We start from the raw sequence: 20,961 nt of genomic DNA on the forward strand, positions 1-20,961 counted from the left end.
AACCAGTTTACACAAACTCAGAGGCACCAACATCCCTTAATAAATAACTAGAGGCAAATGGGGGAGATATGGGACTTTTCAGGTGCATGGACACATAAATACACAGAGAAATGTTTTATATAAAAATTATTTGTTACAAAATGTTATTGAATTACAAAAAATTAGATTAAAAGCATACTGTACAGTCATATAATGTCATTCCTCACGCATGTTATTCAACGTGTTTGGCCTATTCAGGATTTTTCAGAAGCATGCGTGGTGATTCTACTGGCAAAATAAGCATAAATAAATCAAACATTGTTATATCCACATAATTTGTTTACTATACATGTGTAGCAATAAAGGCTACGTCCACCTATCGAAAAATAGTCTCCCAAAAGAGAATCCCTACCTCCAAATGATGAAGAGGCAAGGAGTTATTGTAATGAATGTAAATATGAGATGTGTCTGTCCAGGAGTGCCAAAAAGTATCCACTAGGTGGGGCCAAAAGCCCAACAGCGGATGCATACACGTTGCCACTCCTGGACAGACACATCTCATATTTACATTCGTTACAATGACTCCTTGCCTTTTCATCATTTGGAGGTAGGGGTTTACTTTTTGTATAGGAAACAAATTATGTGGATATAACAATATTTTGTGATATTGATTTGATTTATTTCTGTTTATTTTGCCAGTAGTATCACCACGCATTTTCCTGAAGAAGACTGAATAGGCGAAACATGTTGAATAACATGTGTTTTGAATGACATTATATAACTGTACAGTATGCTTTTAATCTAAAAAAAAATTGTAATTAAATAACATTTATTTTGCTAAGGGAACTACCGCTACTCCATTAGTAAATCAACTCAAATAAATCTATAGCAAAAAGTCGTACAAGTCAGGAGTTACTGACACTGCTCTAAGCCTGGAAACTGAAGATAATTATTCAAGATGGCCTTTCTCAAGTGGCTACGCTGTAACATTAGTATGGTGACAGCCAGACCCAACCAAATCACATTACCTAAACCTGAAAAAGTACTTTTCATGGTGATAATTTTCTTTTTTTGCTGTCTTACACAATGACAAAGCAAAATGCCATGTGATAAATCAGGCGTTCATGTCTTCCTCCATTTATTTAAGATATTTAAGTTTATAAAAATATAAAATAAATTGTCGTTATTTATTACATTTACAATCTATGATATACAAATACACTCGCAAAGGCTTTATTTTCACATCATACAATGTCCAACCATTTGGAAAAGTTTGAAATATCCCCCACAGTAAAAATTAAATTAGTGTCTAAACCAGTCAAAAATGATCCTCTTGTTAATGCAAATTGTAAACTGTAATTGTGAGGAAATGATATTAACAAGATGGGAATAAAATAAAAATGCAGAGGAAGGTAATAAACAACAGTAAAAAAACTGGGAAAGAGGGAAGAAGACCTTTCAGCATTAGCCTCATTTCTCATCCAACGTTCAGATCGTTCTTCACCTTGTCTCACTTTTGTGAGTCCTCTGTGATGAAGCCTACGCCTGTGACTATGTAGACTTGTCCCACGTTCAACCTTTTTGCCACCGCAGAAACCAAATTTAGCTTGAAAGTGTAGGAATGAATCAGTTTTTCTGTGTCCATGAAGATATTAACAATGTTTCCAATTGCTTGTCAACAGTTTGTTAAGATGATGAAGCAGGAATGGTAAGTCAATGTACACTGCTCAAGGCATCCTGATGTTTAATGATAGGACTAGTTGGTTTTCGGTTCACCACTGCAATGAAATACAGAATTTTTAGGCAATTAAATAACACTTGCGGTTAGTAACTAAAAAATGGCATGTATAAATGCTAACATGTCTTTTGGTATAATTTGTTAAAAGGGCAGATAAAGTTTATAATACACATACTGGTATGATATGTAATGTGATGGTGGCATTTTAGAGCTCTTGTAATTTGATAGCATTAAATATATGTTAATTGTTTAAACATATAAATATTAAGTCAAGTTGTTTTACGGGTATAAATATTAAAACTTTTTTTAATAAAACAGGCATAGGATTTATTATTCAGAATGACTGGGATCTGGGACTTTCAAAGATGCCTAAAGTCTATTACCATACCAGTGTATGTGTGTGTATGCATGTGTGCATGTGTATATGACAAATGGAGTAAATACAGACTTTTCATTGTGCAAAAAAGTTTATGTTCAGTGGTCAGAGTGTATGTTTACTGAGCTTAGTGAATATAGTAAAAGTGATATTAAATCCTCCGTTTTTTTAGCAGCTGATTTAATTATTTACTGACTGAGTATACAGGGCTTTATCTCTTATCCCTTGCCTATGTTCCTGTTTAAGCTGGTGCCATGATCACTGCCCCAGGTTTCATTTCAGTGTGGCTCCTTTCTCTTGCAGCATACTATGGCGCCACCCTTGCATGCAGGGACTAGAACTGTGCCTCTACACTGCGTTAATGAATAGAAACATAAAGCCCCATAGCCTAGGATGGCAAAGCATACCCCTACTCCTTCTTTATACAGAAGTGGGGATCTGTCAAAAACAGGTCCCCGCTCCCCCTCCCCCTGAAAGGTGCCAAATGTGGCACCGAAGGGGGGGGGGGGGCAAATAAGCAGAGGTTCCATTTTTGGGGTGGAAATCCACTTTAAGCTGTGTGTTTTTTTTTTTTTTTTACAATATTCATTATTTTTGAATATATATATATATATATATATATATATATATATATATATATATATATATATATATATATATATTATGCAGACTTAGACTTAATATATTATTGTCCTTCATCGGTGAAGAAGAAATGTATACATTTCTACTTTATATATAAACACAGTGGGGTTGATTTAGTAAAACTGGAGAGTGCTGTGTCACAATGCATAGAATGCCTAAAGTGGAACTTCCGCTCATCAGAATCCTCCCCCTCTCCAGTGCCACAATTGGCACCTTTCGGGGGGGGGTGCAGTCTAATACAGGTATCTGCACCCACTTCCGGGCATAGATAGCTGCAGAATAGCCGCAGATACCCGCCCCCACCCCATTATGTTCTGGGAAACACACAGTTCCCAGAACACAACGGGGACCGGTGAAGACGCACAGCGCGACTCGCGCATGCGCAGTAGGAAATCAAGCAGTGAAACTGCAAGGCTTCACTTCCTGATTCCCTGACTGAGGATGGCGGGCAGGGGCAGCCGAGAGATGAGCGATCGATCGGTTTCGGCTGCCGACATCACTGGACCCTGGGACAGGTAAGTGTCCATTTATTAAATGTCAGCAGCTGCAGTATTTGTAGCTGCTGGCTTTTAATAATTTTTTTTAAGTGGAGCTCCACTTTAAGATAACAAAACCTTCTGACTTTATAACTCCTTTAAAGTAATATAGGAACAGGTATAATTAGAGTACTAATACAGTCCCAGCTGTACATCAATAGTAGGGACTGTTCCTCTTTTGGAACCCAATCCTTATATCAGTTATTCATCCTCAGTTCACTTTTTGATCCTGATGTATAGATCTCTATAAAAAAATATACAATTTACCTACTAAAGTAGTGGTCAAAAACGCACTTGTGGGTTCAACCAATCTTTTTTGCTCATTATTCTTCGTAGTCTGTGTAACTGAGCGCAAGGCAAGGGTTTGTCATCTGCCTGTGTATCTTGTGCTAAGAAGTGTCCATCTATTACATCTAAGAAAATTGAGAGACACGCAACAATGGGGCAATAAATTTAAAGTGAAATTCTCTCAAGGGAAAAAAGCATGTTTAGGCATTTTATTATTTTTTTTCTAAAGTGACAATCAAAAATACCTTTCCCTAATCAATTTCTAACTATTTTCATGTAAAATCTGCATAGCTATGAAAAAACTGTTGGTGAACAGCAAAAGCAATGCTCATGCTTAATAGGTAAGCAGCACATTGCTTAGCTTTAACAAGACAGAATTCATGTTTCCAACTCCTGAATTAATCAGAAACAGTGGGGGGAGATTTACTAAAACAGGAACACTGAGAATCTGGTAGAGGCTGTGCATGGTAGTCAATCAGCTTCTAACTTCAGTTGGTTGAATTAAGCTTTGACAATAAAACCTAGAAGCTGATTGGTTTCTTTACAGAGCTGCACCAGATTTTGTACTTTCCAATTTTAGTAAATTTCTCCTAATGCATAATAGATACTCTGCCTTGCATCTTTTCTAGCAAAATATCTTCAAACTTTAATGACCACCCCTTGTGTTGAAATGTATTTGCAAAGCAGGAGAGGAGATTAGAAAACTAATGTGAAATAAAGTCAAATTTTCTGATTCCTATTTTGAGAAAATTCTACCTTTGTCATCATTATGGGAAGTTTTCTACACTATGCATTTGTGTGTTGGGTGTAACTAAAGACCATAAAACTGCCTTTTTTCTTAAAGCTGAAAGACAGGAATTATTTGACATTAATCCAGCTTGGTTAGGTCTAATTTTTCATAGCTCACATTTGGGGGAGGGGGGCCCTGGGGATTCAGAAATGTACTATAGAAGCCTGTGCTTTATTCTTTCAGTGCTAGTCTTCCCCAGGTGCTGCTCGAGTGGCTAGCCATCTGTACGCTGAACACAGGGGGTTGTTGGCTTGGCACCCTTGCCATTCAGAGAACCTCTTGTATTTTATTTATAAAGACAGTGGGGGAGATTTACTAAGACTGGTGCACTCAGAATCTGGTGCAGCTGTGCATGATAGCCAATCAGCTTCTAAATTCAGCTTGTTCAATTAAACTTTGACAATAAAATCTGAACGCTGATCGGTAACTATGCAGAGCTGCACCAGATTATGCATCATGCAGTTTTAGTAAATAACCCCCAATGTTTTCTCTGATTGGATGAGATGGAGAGGAGGGGCAGACGATGTCATGAACTCCACCTAATCCAGTCAGAAAACATCTTGTTCTCATTGAAAAAAAATACATTGTGGCATTGCCAAGCCAATGAGCCCCAAGCCAATACAGATGGCAAGTCACTTGAGCAGCACCTGGAAAAGACCAGCGCTGACTGTATGTAGCACCGCCCACTACATTGAATTTCTGCAATCCCATCTGTGAGAAATGAAGAATTAGATGTAACCAAGCTGAACCAATGTAAGATAAAAAAAAAAAAAGATATTTACTGGAATTCAGCTTTAACCCCCTTAGAAAAAATCTTCCACCTTAAAATAGCAATACAGAAGCTCCTTACAACTACAAGGCCATTTTAAGGCCTGGTTTCAGATGCAACTTAAGGCGTCACACAGAATCGCATGACAATGGAAATTACATTATTTTCAATGGTGCCCATTCACATCAATGCAGCACAGCATGGTGTGATTTTGGAAAATGGTCCTGTACCACTTTGGTGTGATTGCACTGTGATTTTGACTCCAACAGACTTCAATGGAAACACACTAAAATGCATCTACATGTCATTTAATGCAGTTTGATTGATTTCAGTGCTTTTTTCTGCTGTCAAAACAGATATGCTTATCATTGACCAAAACTAAGTACACAGAGGCATGTAATATCACGTAAAATCATGCCAAAAACACAACAAAAGTCGCACTACATAATTGCACTGAAAATTGCATCAAATAGTGTGAACCTAGCCTTAGAGATTACTTGTGCAGCTGCAGTGAGTTCAGTAGTTGCAGAAGCTGGTGCCACAGGTTATCAGTGGTAGACTTCCATACTGCCCAAAAGCTAAATTTTGTATGTCTTGTGCTTAAAGTGGGAGTAAACTACCATGTATGACTATTACAACACACAATAAGGCTTACCTATAGGTACAATAAATATCTCCTAAACGTGCACCATTCAGGAGATATTTACTTTACATGCAGCCGGTGACGTCACCCGCACATACGCTCTGAAGGAATGGCATACTGTGCCATTCCTTCAGAGTCCTGTGCCATAAACAATGACTCCTGCGTGCATCCGGAAGTAAAACCAGGTGCAGATAGAAGCACCTTCAGCAGTGACAGTGCGCCGCTGGAGGGCTTTGTTCTAAGGTAAGTTTCACATAATGTGCTAGTATGCGAGGCATACTAGCACATTATGACATTCATTTTCAGGGAGAAGATTTTTTTTTTGGGGGGGGGGGGGGGTCCCAGTTTACTACTGCTTTTGCATACTAAAAATTGGGTTGATTCGTTAAAGGAGCAGTGAAGGTTATTTTAGAGTTCTAATAAATCTCCCTACATATGACTGAGTATTTAAATGAAACATAGTTTAAATATTTTCACTTAGGTGATTGAACATACTCTACGCTTTCCTTACAGTTTTATTACTTAAATAATGATCTTTCTACAAATAAATAATTTGTTACTGCATAGTCACAAAGAGAGACTATAGCCACAAAAAAAAAAAAAAAAAAAAGTTCACCATTAAAAATACAACACTACAAATAAAAATGTAAAAAGAATTTTAAAAAATGCATAAACAATAACCTCTCCATCCACATCCCCATGAAATGTTTTGACAAATAGGTCACTTTGAATTTCTTTTACAGTTATCTTATGAACATCATTAAATGCACATGCCAAAATATGCAAATGTAATGCAGGATTGTTTTTTTTTTTTTTTCTTACTAGTTCATGAAAACTGCAGTAATGCCATAAAATCGGTCTTCATAAACCTTTATCTAAATACCATTTGGTGTTGTTTGACTCAGACAGACTCCTTACATTATGATCCCTCCTGTATTGAATTGTATTGTAACTGAACTGTCTGCCCTAACGTTGCAAAGCGTTGCGCAATCTCTTGGCGCTATATAAATCCTGTATAATAATAATAACACAGAGGCTGATGAATCAGTAGAGGCCATTCATGTGATGGATTACAGGGTTGGTGTTCATTTATTATATTAGTAAGATAATTATATTAACATGCCATAATTACAGCAGTTGTCACCCAATCATTCTAATTTTGGCTATATGTGATGTCAGACCCCTACAGATTTTCCTTTGCAGAAGAAATCAATAGGACAAACTTAGCCTATCTATATTGAGCATATGACACATGACCAGATACTATACCCTAACCACTCCATCAGATTCAAAGGGAATTTTTGTTCTACCTAAATAAATGTTTGAAACATTCAGAGGCAGACATTCCTTTAGCAAACTACCCACAATGCTGAACATGCTCAGAAATAGAATAACCATCACGTCAGTTGTGGCTGTTGATGACATTAACATATATCCTTTGCAGACAGTTCGCAAGGAAAAGGTCTATTGGCTTGATTGGAATATTTTAGACAATACACTGTTAATTCAGAGGTAGATATTTAAGAGAGGGAAAAAGTAATATGTCTTTGATTTTTCCTGATTTAATCAACCCTATTTATCAGCAACAATGCTAAAGACAGATTGTTAAGACAAATCCAACCACTATATTTAATATACTGCCTACATAAGAAAGTAGAGAAATAGACTTTTGCTTTCTTTATTTTGATCAGCCATATAAATAAAAAATTTCACAGAGCTGATACCAAATATATACTAAAAAAAGGGAGTCCAACACCAGGAAAAAAGCACTTGGATGTGCAGCAGTGTACCGAGCAAGGTTGAACGTTTACAATGTTTCCATGAAATTTTCTAAGATTTTTAAAAGAAAGTACTGTTTCCACTGCTAATTATTTTACTATTGAAACATTAAAAATGATTTCTGCGGTGTTTCATCCATCTCTAGTCAATGTGATCATGCAATATACAGTATGTGACATTTTCACTTTAAATCACCACTTTGTAGAGTCAAACAACACACAAAACAGAATTCACAATGTATGCTGGAGAGCCACAAACTGTATGAGTCTTTTCTTAAAGGCTAAGTTCACCTTTTCCAGAAAATAACCTATGCAATCAAAGGGCTCTAATAGGTATCCAAAAACTGTACAGCTTTGTAAAAAGTTCATTAATTTTACTGTCTTATCAGTAGGCCATCGCCCCCCAAAACACGCACAGAAGCCAGTCCAAAGTAGCAACCCTACATCCTGCCTTGTTTCTCAGGTTGCAAACCCATTGGTTTTCACTTCTAATGCTAGGAGTGAGCATCCCATGACGTTCGTGTCCTAGCAACAAGGCAGGATATGGGAGTGGCTAATTGGAAGTTTTTTTGGACAGGCTTTTGCGGAGGAACCCAAATGGCATACAGGTAGGGTAGTACAATTAATGGATACTTGCCAAAGCTGCACAGTTTTTTTTTTTAATATCTACTGAGGCATCTTGGCTGCATAGGCTATTATCTGGAAAAGGTGAACACTGCCTTTAAGTTGATATAATCAGCCCCTCACATTTTTATGTGTTAAATAATAAAATATAAAAATATCTGCTTTTCCAGAAATACAGGCAAGCCAAATGATTGTAAAATGATTTAATATTAGATAGCTCTAAAGAGATTATATCATATGTGAGACAAACAACCTTATTCCATATGAAAGTGAGATTCTAAGTGCACTAATCCAAAGCAGCAAATCAGAATTCACTTGTCTGAATTTAGACTAGTAAAAGGATGAATACTGATTGATAGGTATGTGTTACTGCCCTTAGAAACAAGATAATTACTGTGTTGTAGAGCAGGCTGTGAGATGAGGAACTTTATTATTCACTTTTGCTTTGCTTATGATGTCCTTGCCAAATATTTAGCAATGGAAAATCTGTGACTTTTATTTCTTACATTTGCCTTAAGCTTTTACAAAAGGAATATATATATTTATTTATGTATTTATGCATATATGACAATTTCAGAATAGGAAGAGAAAACATATCACCACTGGCAACCACAACAAACATAAACAGCGTGGGTATAGACCAGAGATTCTCAACCAGGGTTCCACGGAACTGTAGGGTTCCTCCAGAGGTTGCTAGGGGTTCCTTGAGCAATGAACAATGCCTCTCATCTAAGTTCCCACTGACACCATTGATCTTTTTAGCTATCTCTAAGGGAGTAGATCTTCCCAATGACCACAAGTGTAATGGGCATTCTTCCCACTGACCATCACACTAATGTATCACGAGTTGTAGACATAGTACTTTTTAACAGGGGTTCCTAGAGACTGAAAAAGTTATTTCAAGGGTTCCTCTGTATTGAAAAGGTTGACAAAGGCTGGTATAGACTGTTCACTAGTGTAGGGACTGTCCATTTACCAAAATCAGTGTTTACTGTGCTTATTAAATGAGGTAAAGCTGTGTTTACAACAATAATTTAATCATATAGAAGAAACAACTAAATATTTTTTCACTTCCCTTGCATATGAATAGATATGGGGGAGCACAGCTTGACCGTCTTTATTAAGCTAAGTGAAATGTTTCTACTACTTTAATAAATCATCCATAATAACCCCTCCCCCATGACATATCAAGTGTAGATAGACTGTAGCTCACTGATCCTCCCCTTATCACAGAAATTATTTGAATAAATACTAATTTATTTATAACCCTACATAGAAGTTTCAGACAGACTGCTTGACACTACTTTAATGGGGTTGATTTATTAAAAGCAGAAGAAGGAGCAGGCTGGGTGTACTAAAGTCAATCCATCGATCGAATTCAGTACAACCAGCCTGTTGGAATATTTTCATATGAGCACTGCCGGCAGCTATAGCAGCTATAGCAGCTGGCAGCGATCATTGTATTCTGCCAGGGAGGGAAACTCCCTGAGCTTCCTGCTGGCAGAACACAATAGCGCTGCTGGAGGGATTCCCTGATCAACACCAACTGTGTTGATCGAGGAATCAAGTTATTTTCTTTCCTTCAACTCGTGGTTGAGGGAAAGAAAATTACTTAACGTATGGCCTGCCTAAGGGTTAGATTTGAGAGTAAAGATGATCTTAAGAATGGTGACTTTTAGGGTAGAGCTATGGGCAAAATCTCATACATGATGTAGTCTGTAACTAGTATTAACACATCAGCTTTTGTTAAAGAGTGCCCCCTTAACATAGTTGTATTATCTAATAATAATGCCAGTAGACAACATTGTTCATCCTGCAAGTAAATCATGGCATTGTCACCCCATGGACAGGGTAGGGTAATCCTAGATCAGACTTTCTGAACCTTTTTACCACACAGGTCTCCAGGAACCCCCACTAAAAATTATATCTATAGCTTATGGTGATCAGTAGGTTTTAGGGAGTTTTAAATAAAGAATGGGGTGTATGCAAACCCAAAATTATCCTCAGTGATAATATGAAATGAAACAAACACTTCTAGAAAAAAAACATGCACTGATTAGTGTTCAGTGTAAGCAACTGGTCAATGTGCCGCTGCTCTCTCCTCAAGGAACTAGCAACTTCTGGAGGAGCTCTGGGAGGCCTTGAAATCCTGGTTGAGAAAGGTTGTCTAAGACCTAGTACATGCAGGCCGAATGTTGGGTAACATTGACCGGTTCAATAAAAAAACAACTGATATTTGGCCCGTGTGTACTACTGCCGGTCCGACAGAAGCCGGCTGTTCGGCCAGCTTCTGTTGAAGGGGCATGACGAAAAAGGTCTACCAACTGGCTCCCGATCAGCGTGAGTGTTCTGGTGGGGATCCCCCTGTCAGAACACAATAACACAGCAGGGGAAATTGCTGTACTAACAACAAATACAGTTGCTCCGACCTGAGCTGTAAGGTTTTTTCATTCAGCCCACTGGGTTGAACAAAAAAAAATCTATTAGTGTGTACGAGGCTTTAGAGGGACATGTAGTTTTAAATATACTTTATACCTAATTCAAAATCTAATTCTCACCTGATTGTGAGGCATTTATCTGTCAGGGTGGTTGTATAGAAGTTGATCAGTAGATTGACTTCTGTATAACCAGGGCGCTCATACATAGATCAAAATTCATCTAGTTCAGCATGGATTTCGATGCATGTATGTCTGGCTTAACACTTTAAGGCTTCATGTACACTACAGCTCCTAAACGTGATTTTAGGAGCTTTTGGCATTTTTTGCCAACGCTCCTAAAAACAACTCCATAAAAGCATGTTCATGTACACATAGGCTTTTAGAATCGTTTAGGGGCAGTGTTAATTTAGTCTACTAAAACGACTAAAACATTTTAGTCGACTAAAATGACTACTTTTAGTCGACTAAATGAATACTATTTAGTCGACTAAAATACGACTAAAACTAAAACAATTGAGATGACTAAAATACGACTAAAACTAAAAGCCATTTTAGTCAAAAGACTAAAATGAGACTAAAACTAAAATGCCATTTTAGTCAAAAGACTAAAATGAGACTAAAACTAAAATCCCATTTTAGTCAAAAGAATATGACTAAAACTAAATTGCAATTACTTAAATGTACTGGAGATTTTAGTCGACTAAATACGACTAAAACTAAAACAATTGCAGAAGACTAAAATGGGACTAAAACTAAAATGCCATTTTAGTCCTAAGACTAAAATTAACACTGTTTAGGAGCTGCTGCAGTTAGGAGAGGTTCAGCCTCCATCAACAGCCCTCTCCTGAACGCGAAAGAATCGCATTCAGGATAGGAACGTTTTGACCGCCGGCCCCATAGTTTAAGTGTACATGAGCCTTAAACAGTTACATTAACAGTCTTTTTGATTGGAAAAATGGTTTAAACCATATGAATATGGCTGACCATTGCAGGCATCTTCATGCAATGTTAAATAATGTGTCTTTTTTGCTGGCAGTTTAGTCCTTATGTACATGTGGAGAAAATATAAAGGCATGTAGTATAGAAAACACATATACTAAATGCTTTCATTCCAGGTATTAACCTCCCTGGCGGTATGATTATTTCAGATTTTAGGTGCTGAAAGCGGTACCATTATTTTGCACAGAAATTTGGCGTTTTATATTGTAGGCCTGTAATTCTTAGGAATAGTTCACTTAAATCTGTCCAAACAAGAGTCTAGTAGACATCCCGGGTATGATAAAGTTTGAAAAACGAAATAAAAAATTATAATATAATAAATAACTATAAATAATTAAAACACATAATAATATAATAATAATAAAAATTATATAATAATGTAATCAAATCAAAAACACTGAAATTTGCTCAGTTCCAGAATTTTAGCTTTTATTGCTTTTAGTGTTTGATGACGGATCTCCCCACAAATCACTATCGCTCAATTCTGCAAGTGATTATAATTTATTATCGCTTTTTTCTAGCTGGTCTAAAACCACTTTTGATGTAAAGAGACAGTTTTGGTTGCTATGGACAATCTCCAGTTTCCAGGCAGAAAGAACAGTTTTATATATATAAAACTGCATGCAGGACACTGGGCAGACCACTAGGGACAAAGGGGATGTGTAGTTATTTGATACAGTACTGTAATCTGTAAGATTACAGTATGCTGTATCTATACTGTGTGTTTCACTTTTGAATTTACCGCCGAACTCCGTCCCCGTGCGTCGCAACGCTCGCAGGGAACGGAGCTCGGCACTGTGAATCGAGCGAGACACAGCGGCTCGCCGATCACAGCGGGGAGACATCGCAGGAACCAGGGGACAAGGTAAGTAAACTCTTCCTGGATCCTGCGATGCAAGCCCGAGTCTGGCTCGGGGATACCGCTTTTGGTATGTAAAATCCACCCCGAGCCAGACTCGGGAATACCGCCAGGGGGGTTAATCCCATATATTGACCAGAACACAATATTTTTCACTGGAGTGGTCCTCTACAGCTAAAGCTGGCCATTCACTGATCGTCATTCAGTCGGCTTCTGATAAACCTGCCAAAATTTGCTTTATGGGTGACCCTGTTGGCCCCCCTGTGACTGAAAACATGAAGGAACCAGGTAGAAAGCTGATGGCTGAACAGTGACTGCATCCAATCAGATGCAATTAAATAGCCACAGCAGATTTGTCCATGTGAGCTGTGTAGTATACCTGGAGGAGTCTGTTAGATTTTTTGCAGGCTGAGAAAAGAAATCTATAGGGGAGATTCACTAAAACTGGTGCAGACAGAATTTGGTGCGGCTGTGCATAGTAACCAATCAGCTTCTAACGTCAGCTAGTTCAATTAAAGTGTTACTAAACCCACAACAGTAAAATATGTCTGTGTATACAGTAAAGCATGCTTGTTATACTCACTGTGGAACCTAAGGGATTAATTATCTGCATTGTGTAAAAAGCCTGTTTGATCCTGTCTTCTCTGATCCTCCCCTACTTCTACTGCCCCCTCCAAAAAAAAATTCCTGACATTTACAGAGCTAGGGACAAGCTGCACATGCTCAGTTTGGCATGTATTTCTAGAGAGTTTTTTTGTTTGTTTTTTTTTTGGGAGGGTGCATGTGATCAGCACAGGGCCAATCAACACTGTCCAGATAGAGGGTCAGCGGTCCTTCATCCTGTTAGGAAAGTCAGTGCAGAATGAAAACTCCTCCTACAAGCTTTAACCAGACCCTCATAGAAGTCACAAGACTGCTGATGAGAAAAGATATTTAACAGTTTATATTTACTAAAATAATTGCATTTCCATGTTCTGTGTACTGTTGGAGACGAGATATAGTGAATGCAGGGTCCTGGGCTTAGTACAACAGCTTTACCAATAAAACCTGGAAGCTGATTGGTTACTATACAGAGCTGCACCAGGTTTAGTGCCAGTCTTCCACTAGGGCTCAGGTTTAAGGCTGGATTCACACCTATGCATTTTTAGTGCTTTTTGCATATTTGCACTACAGAAAGTGTTCCATAGGAATCCATGTTAAATGGACTGTAGTGTAAATCTGCAAAATGCAAAAAGCACTAAAACTGCATAGGTGTGAATCCAGCACGAGGCAGAGGTGTAATAATCATTTCATCTATTGGATCTTATAGCTTTATTCCATGGGGAAATATTTAAGGGGGTTGTAAACCCTTGTTTTTTTTTTTGTTTTTTTTTTTGTTTTAAAATAACAAACATATCATACTTACCTCCACTGTGCAGTTCGATTTGCACAGAGTGGCCCTGATCATCGTATTCTGGGGTCCCCCAACAGTGCTCGTGGCTCCTCCCCGCATCGGTACACCCCCTAGGAGAAGCGCTCTCCCTGGGGGTTACCATGCGGCGCGCTACCGAGTACAGCATTTACGTCCACAGACACGAATGTCGTACTCGGCCCCGCCCCCCCTGCCTGCGTCATTGGATTTGATTGACAGCAGTCGGAGCCAGTGGCCGCTCTGCTATTAATCTATTCAATTGGGAGCCGAGAACCCCAGCCAGAGAGGTAGAGCGCATCTCTGGTGGGGAACAAATGGGCTCAGGTGAGTAAAACAGGGGGCTGGGGGGCTGCTCAGTGACAGAAGTTTTTTCACCTTAATGCATCCTATGCATTAAGGTGAAAAAACAAGAGGGTTTACAACCCCTTTAGTGGCATCAAACCTATAGCCCCTGAAATACAGCACCTTTTCTTAAAGTTCTATATATTTGCCATGACTAAAATTGTGAAGTTTCATTGTATTCTGCATAAAACAAAACAAATGTAAATACAACCAAAAAAAGTCTAATCTATCCAGGACTTGCTGCCAACCCCAGGCAGCAGCCTGCCCCTCCCCCACCTGTCATCTCAGCGCTGCTCCTACACATGGGGCATTTTCTAGGTGTAGTGACGCCCTGCCAGCGCGATCCTACCCGATCCCTATTCTACAGCCGAGCAGTCTCCATTCCCAGAATGTAGGCTCAGCTCGTGTAAACTGATAACACCGTCCAAACCAAAGACATTCTGGTTTGAATCAAAGCATCTGATTCTTATAAAATGTCTGAAAATCGTAAAAAAGGGAGAAGACATTTATTTCGCGTATCTGGTACAATCGGGTCTTTCAGAACAGTTTTATAGACCAGATTGTTCACTGTCCCTATTGTATATTAGCATTGTCGTCCATAAAAAATCCACTAATGAGCTCAATAAATCCTGCTTCCTGCGATGAGCAGTTTACAATTAAAGGAACAGTCCGCTCTATACTTGGCGTGTATTGACTCTGCTCTGCTGCAGCGTGCAGTAAGCGGAGGAACTACACATCCTAGCATGCCAATCACATATACTATACATACAGCATCCAATATACAGCACTGCGTGTGTATGTCCTGAGTTATTTACCTATTAGCCAGTTGGGCTTGTCTGAGGTTTATTTCTAGACTTTACAGTTCTGTAACACTTTTCTATTGACTTTGTATTTGTTTATTAGAGAGCTACTCTCATAGACTTTCCGCAAATGGAAATATGGTAATTAGGGGGAAATCGTTCAAATAAACGAAGTATGATTCATTTTATTCCATGACAATTGGAATGAATAATCTGTGATGTTTAAATTACAAAGTTTAACGCAAGTATATAATCTGTTCTTTCTTATATATTATATATGTCCTTTAATATTCAGTTTGGGGCAAGGTCAGTAATTTTTGAACCTTGTTTCTTTATTGTCTCAGCATATTTCATGTAAGATTTATTTCCTCAACAATTCCTCATTCGCCGAATGAAAGCAGGTATTATATAGTTTTTTTAATATTCAACTTGGTACAAGGTACAAGGTAAGTAATATATGAATATTATAATACCTAATTCTTTGTCATGTGCGACTTATTTTTTTTTCTACATCTCTCCTCATTGTTGGAATTAAAGCAATTGTGATATTCAGTTTGGGACATGCTAAGTAATATAATGGATGCCATAACACCCATTTCTCTTTCTTTCTTTCTTTCTTTCTTTCTTTCTTTCTTTCTTTCTTTCTTTCTTTCTTTCTTTCTTTCTTTCTTTCTTTCTTTCTTTCTTTCTTTCTCCCATTAGTATTTCCTTAGACATCTCTCTCTCTTCCTTGTTATCTATCTTTGCTCTCTCTCTCTCTCTCTCTCTCTCTCTCTCCTCTCTCTCTTCCTTGTTATCTCTCTCTCTCCCTCTCTCTCTTTCTCTTCGTTGTTATCTCTCTCTCTCAATAGTCAACTAGGGACAATTAGATAATATTATGCTTTCTTTCTTTCTTTCTTTCTTTCTTTCTTTCTTTCTTTCTTTCTTTCTTTCTTTCTTTCTTTCTTTCTTTCTTTCTTTCTTTCTTTCTCTCTTCCTTTTTTCTGTATGTCTTTATTACACCCCCCCCCAGTATTTCCTTAGACATATTTTTACAAGCAAACAATAAAATATATTAAACTAATGCGGGAACACAAATCGTTCCTCAAGCATCTTATACAATATTTTTGTAAACAAAAATATTATATTTCTGCTGATTTAAATCGGAAAATCCGGTAAATAATAATAATAATATTGGCTGCTTGGAAATAAATGTTTGGAAGTCCTATCGAATTAATTCCATCAGTCAAAAATTAACCCTGTGCTATCCTAAAATGACGCAGCTAAAAAGTAGCTTTAGTAGATTCTACTTCTTCCAATAGTACTATTGGTGCATAGACAGGATAGAGAGCTTGGGGAAGAGGCCCTGTCATTGCATTCAGGGAGGAGGCTGGGCTGTCCGGCTCTTAGTGCAGAATAGCACCCCGGGGACAGACCGCCAGCCAATAAATATATTTATAATCCATGTTTGTTTTGTCTGTTCACCACATTTCTTTTAAAAAATGCTAGCAATGCTCACATGTAATTAAATTCTGCTTTATTATGGGAGCAGCCAATAGATAAACCTTGAACACAAATATATTCATCCAAAACTACAGAAAGGGAATGATTCTGAACAAACGCCCTTGTATCTCAAAACACACTTCCATGCACACCTGCCTAGAAATCATCGCTTCTATCTACAGGAGTATTGCGTTTTGTTTGCAGAAACAGCTCAATGTCATCCTATTATGTGTCCATGCACATTAGGACGATTTGCGTTTTAGATTTAGGCTTTCTGTTAGAAAAAATCCCTAATCTCTGTACAAAAATCATTTTAGGCTCCATGCACACTGGGCTTTAAAAAACGTCTGTTCTGTTGGGAGTAAAAAACGCTCATATAGGTACAAAGTCTAGACGAGTTTAGAAGAGTTTTACATTTTTTTTTCTGCCAGTAAGCTCCAATCAGAAAAGCTATTTAGGTTTTTTCCTTTTTTTTCTACCAGGGGAACTGTCCTTTTTAAGCCCAATGTACATGGGCCGAGTAAATATATAAATAAGAAGTGTCATTAGCACTCGATCATTTCCATCAAAATGCCATCCAAAATATATCTGATCGGAAACTCTATTGTTATATTTTTGAAGAAGGTGTAATTAATCTCTTTAGGCTACTTCTTTAGGACATGTTTATAATGTTTATTATTTTCATTGCGACCTTAATACAGAATGGAAATGTTATTAGACCATGTCATTGCTGCTGTATTTATGGCCCTATTATAAAGTTATTATTGGAGCTGGTTGTTTCTCAGAGACTTATTTTCTCTACGGTTCCTCATTCTAGGAATTTAAAGCAAATATTATATATTGCCTTTAATAATCAGTTTGGGAAAGGGTAAATAATATATGGATGATATAATACATAATTTCTTTCTTTCTTTCTTTCTTTCTTTCTTTCTTTCTTTCTTTCTTTCTTTCTTTCTTTCTTTCTTTCTTTCTTTCTTTCTTTCGTCCTTCCTTTCTTTCCTTCCTCCCTCCCTCCCTCCCTCCCTCCCTCCCTCCCTTCCTTCCTCCCTTCCTTCCTTCCTTCCTTCCTTCCTTCCTTCCTTCCTTCCTTCCTTCCTTCCTTCCTTCCTTCCGTCCTTCTTTCTTCCTTTCTTTATTTCTTCCTTTCTCTCCATCCTGTTTTTGTAACTCCCCCTTCATTTAGTTCTCCTCTCCCTCCCTCTTTAGTCTCCAAATTATTCTAGTCCCCCCCCCACCCCCACCCCCAATCTCCAGGTCCCCTTTTCATCACCCCCTCTCTCCCCCCCCCCCACCCCACCCCCCAGTTTCCAGGTCCCTTTCTCATCACCCCTTCTATCTCTCCCCCCCTCTCTCTCCCTCTCTCTCCCCTCTTCCCCTTTCTCTCCCTCCCTCTCTCTCTCTCCCCCCTCTCTCTCTCCCCTCCCCCTCTCTCTCCCCTCTCTTTCTCTCTTCTCTCCCCTGTCTCCCCCTCTCTCCCCCCTCACTCCCCCCTCTCTCCCCCCCTCTCTCCCCTCCCCCTGTCTCCCCCTCTCTCTCTCTTCCCCTCTCTCCCCCTCTCTCTCCCCCTCTCTCTCCCCTCCCCCTATATCTCCTCCCCCCTCTCTCTATCTCCCCCCTCCCTCTCAGCACTCTCTGCTCAGGGTTGTAGCTGTGCTCCCACTCTCTCCTATGATGTGCTGTACACAATACGTGGAATTTCCAAGAAGGAAAGTTCGGCCAGGAGAACATAAAACAGTGAATTTGTTTTGGTAATGTCAGTGAAAACTGTAATCTATAAATCTTTGCTCTGAAAGGAAGACCCGCATACATCAAAATATAAATGTCTCAGGTCATAAAGAGGGCCATCCAGGGAGCAGATCTCGGTGTCGCTCCCCATGTAGAAAGTCGTTCTATTTATTTCCTCTCCCCCCCCCCACACCCAGCCCCCCAGCCCGCCGATCTCCCCCGGAGCTGACACACAGCTTTCATTTGTCATGCTGTTTGCATACCTTCCCTGACTGGGTGCTTGAATGTCATAGGGGCTGCGAGGTCTCCTCCATGGACTGTCACGCCTGCGCCGTGATGAGCCAGGGGGCTGCCTTGTGCTTGCCAGTGGTGTCCCGGGGTGACATAGCCGGCCCCCGGGGCCCCCGTACACCCCGTACTGCTGGCTGGAGGGGTAGGCGCAGGCTTGGACGAAGCTGCCCACGGTGGAGAGGCTGGAAGCGGCCTGTGCATAGACACAATATGTAAAGGACATTAGTACTCCTATAGTGCTCCTGCCATAAATCTCACCTGACTTCCAGGCAGATCACATAGAACAGGACTTGTACATTCTATATAACACACTTTATAGTATGGGGAATAGGGTATAGTACATAGCATGAAAAGTTCATGTAGTCATACTATAATAGAATAAATATATGTGATACATAATGACATAGCTTATTAAAATGTAATATGCAGAAATATAGCAAAATGTAATACATAATGGCATAGTATAGTATATAAAATGACATAGTACCGAAATCGTATAGCAATAGTATAGAGTATTAAGTGAGTAGGAGTATAGCAAAATGCAATACATTATTGAATAGTATAATGAATGTGTGCCATATATCATGGCATAGTACAGTAGTAAAAGGTAGTGTATTACACTATAGTATGTATAGTATAGAATAATAAAGTATAATATAGAATAGTATGTGTAGTATAGAATATTAAAGTATAATATAGTATGGTGTATAGTATAGTATAGTATAGTATAGTATAGTACAATAAAAATATAATATAATATAATACAATATAATATAACGTAATATAATATAATATTAAATATATTAGAGTAAAATGTAGTAGATTAGAATATAGTATAGTATAATATAGTAGAGTATACGCAGTGTAGTACATTATGACATAGTTAAAAGATTATAGTATACTATACTATATGAAGTGTGATACATAATGAGACGGCAAAGTACAATCTATGCAGTTTGGTACATATTGACTTAGCATTTTAAGTATAATATAGTGTAGTTATATAACATACAGTATGCAATGTAGTACAAAATGGCAACGTACAACAATTCTATCACATTGTAATACACTGATGACTGTGACTAGTGCAGTATAGTATAATATACGAATTGTAGTACACTGTAGGGTTGGATTTACTAAAACGGAAGAGTGTAAAATCTGGTGCAGGTCTGCATAGAAACCTACCAGCTTCCAGTTTTTTGTTTTTTGTTTTTGTTAAATCTTAAGCTGATTGGAAAGCTGCACCAGATTTTGCACTCTCCCGTTTTAGTAAATCAACCCCGCTATTTATAGTATAATATAAGATATGTAGTACACAGTGACTAGTATAGTATAATATAATATATGAATTGAACACAGTGACAATTGTATTGTATACTATCGTATAGCACAACAAACTGTAGTGTGGTATATAATGACATGGTACAATATGGTAAAATCGTTCATAGCATAGTATACTACTTTGTTGATGAATGTAATACAATGCAAAATATTAAATTCACTGCATGTTTAAATACAATATGGTCTAGGTAATTATAGTACATCCCAATGTCGTGCAGTGCGATATAGTTCATTATACCTATAATACAATTTGTGAATAGGAATAAATCAGTGCCGTTCATATTAAAATAGAATATATTATACCAAAATTTAAAATATTGCAGTTTAGTACTGTGTAGTGCATTATACAGTATAGCATAGTATAGGTAGGTACAGTGAACAATGCAGTATAGCAGTATAAGTATAAACACAGGTCAATTTATTTTAATAGGCTATACTATATTGTAAAGAGGAGGGGTAGTAAAGTTCAGTGCAATGTATTGCAGTATATTTCAGTATAAGCATTCTGGCATATTATAGAGCCATTTAAAATATGGTTTGGATTGCAGTACATGGCAATGAGTTGCAGTCTACCCCAGTACACAGCACCGCCCTATGATATAAAAGCTGTAGTTGCTTACCTGAGGGTATTTTATGTCAGAATCTACGGCACTCTTCTCTATTCCATTCAGGTTCTGGCTACTGGGAAAGGCTGTTCTGTTAACGCTCGCCCATTCTTCCATCTTGGGGGAATAGACAGACCCATCTGCCCCAGCTATAGCACCTGAATCAATACACACTCAGTTACTATTCCTTTCCAAGAGGTCATAGTTGTCAACTTCCATTTGCATAACTGCGGAGAATATTGTAAATACCCATCGGGGAGCCCAATTATAAACCCATAATGTAATTGAGTGATTCATGCATGAAACATTTTAAATTAACATCTTATGCTTACAATTGAAAGAAGGTTAAAATAAAAAAAAAATCAAAAATACACACACACACACACATATATATAGGGATAGATAGATAGATAGATAGATAGATAGATAGATAGATAGATAGATAGATAGATAGATAGATAGATAGATAGATAGATAGAGAGAGATAGATCTCTATATAGATATA

General features: G+C 38.1%; 1 protein-coding gene across 1 annotated transcript in view; it reads right to left on the minus strand.

The window, feature by feature from the left end:
- Positions 1-1,196: 1,196 nt before the first annotated feature.
- The window catches only part of PAX1 (paired box 1), a 25,247-nt gene continuing 5,482 nt past the window's right edge, over positions 1,197-20,961 (minus strand). Inside the window, 4 exon segments of the mRNA XM_073628134.1 lie at positions 1,197-1,757; positions 18,483-18,624; positions 18,626-18,703; positions 20,472-20,614. Of these exon segments, the coding sequence (XP_073484235.1) occupies positions 1,693-1,757; positions 18,483-18,624; positions 18,626-18,703; positions 20,472-20,614 (428 nt within the window). The 3' untranslated portion in view covers positions 1,197-1,692.

The sequence above is a fragment of the Aquarana catesbeiana genome, linkage group LG04, assembly GCF_042186555.1.
Source record: "Aquarana catesbeiana isolate 2022-GZ linkage group LG04, ASM4218655v1, whole genome shotgun sequence".
In the NCBI taxonomy this organism is placed as follows: Eukaryota; Metazoa; Chordata; class Amphibia; order Anura; family Ranidae; genus Aquarana; species Aquarana catesbeiana.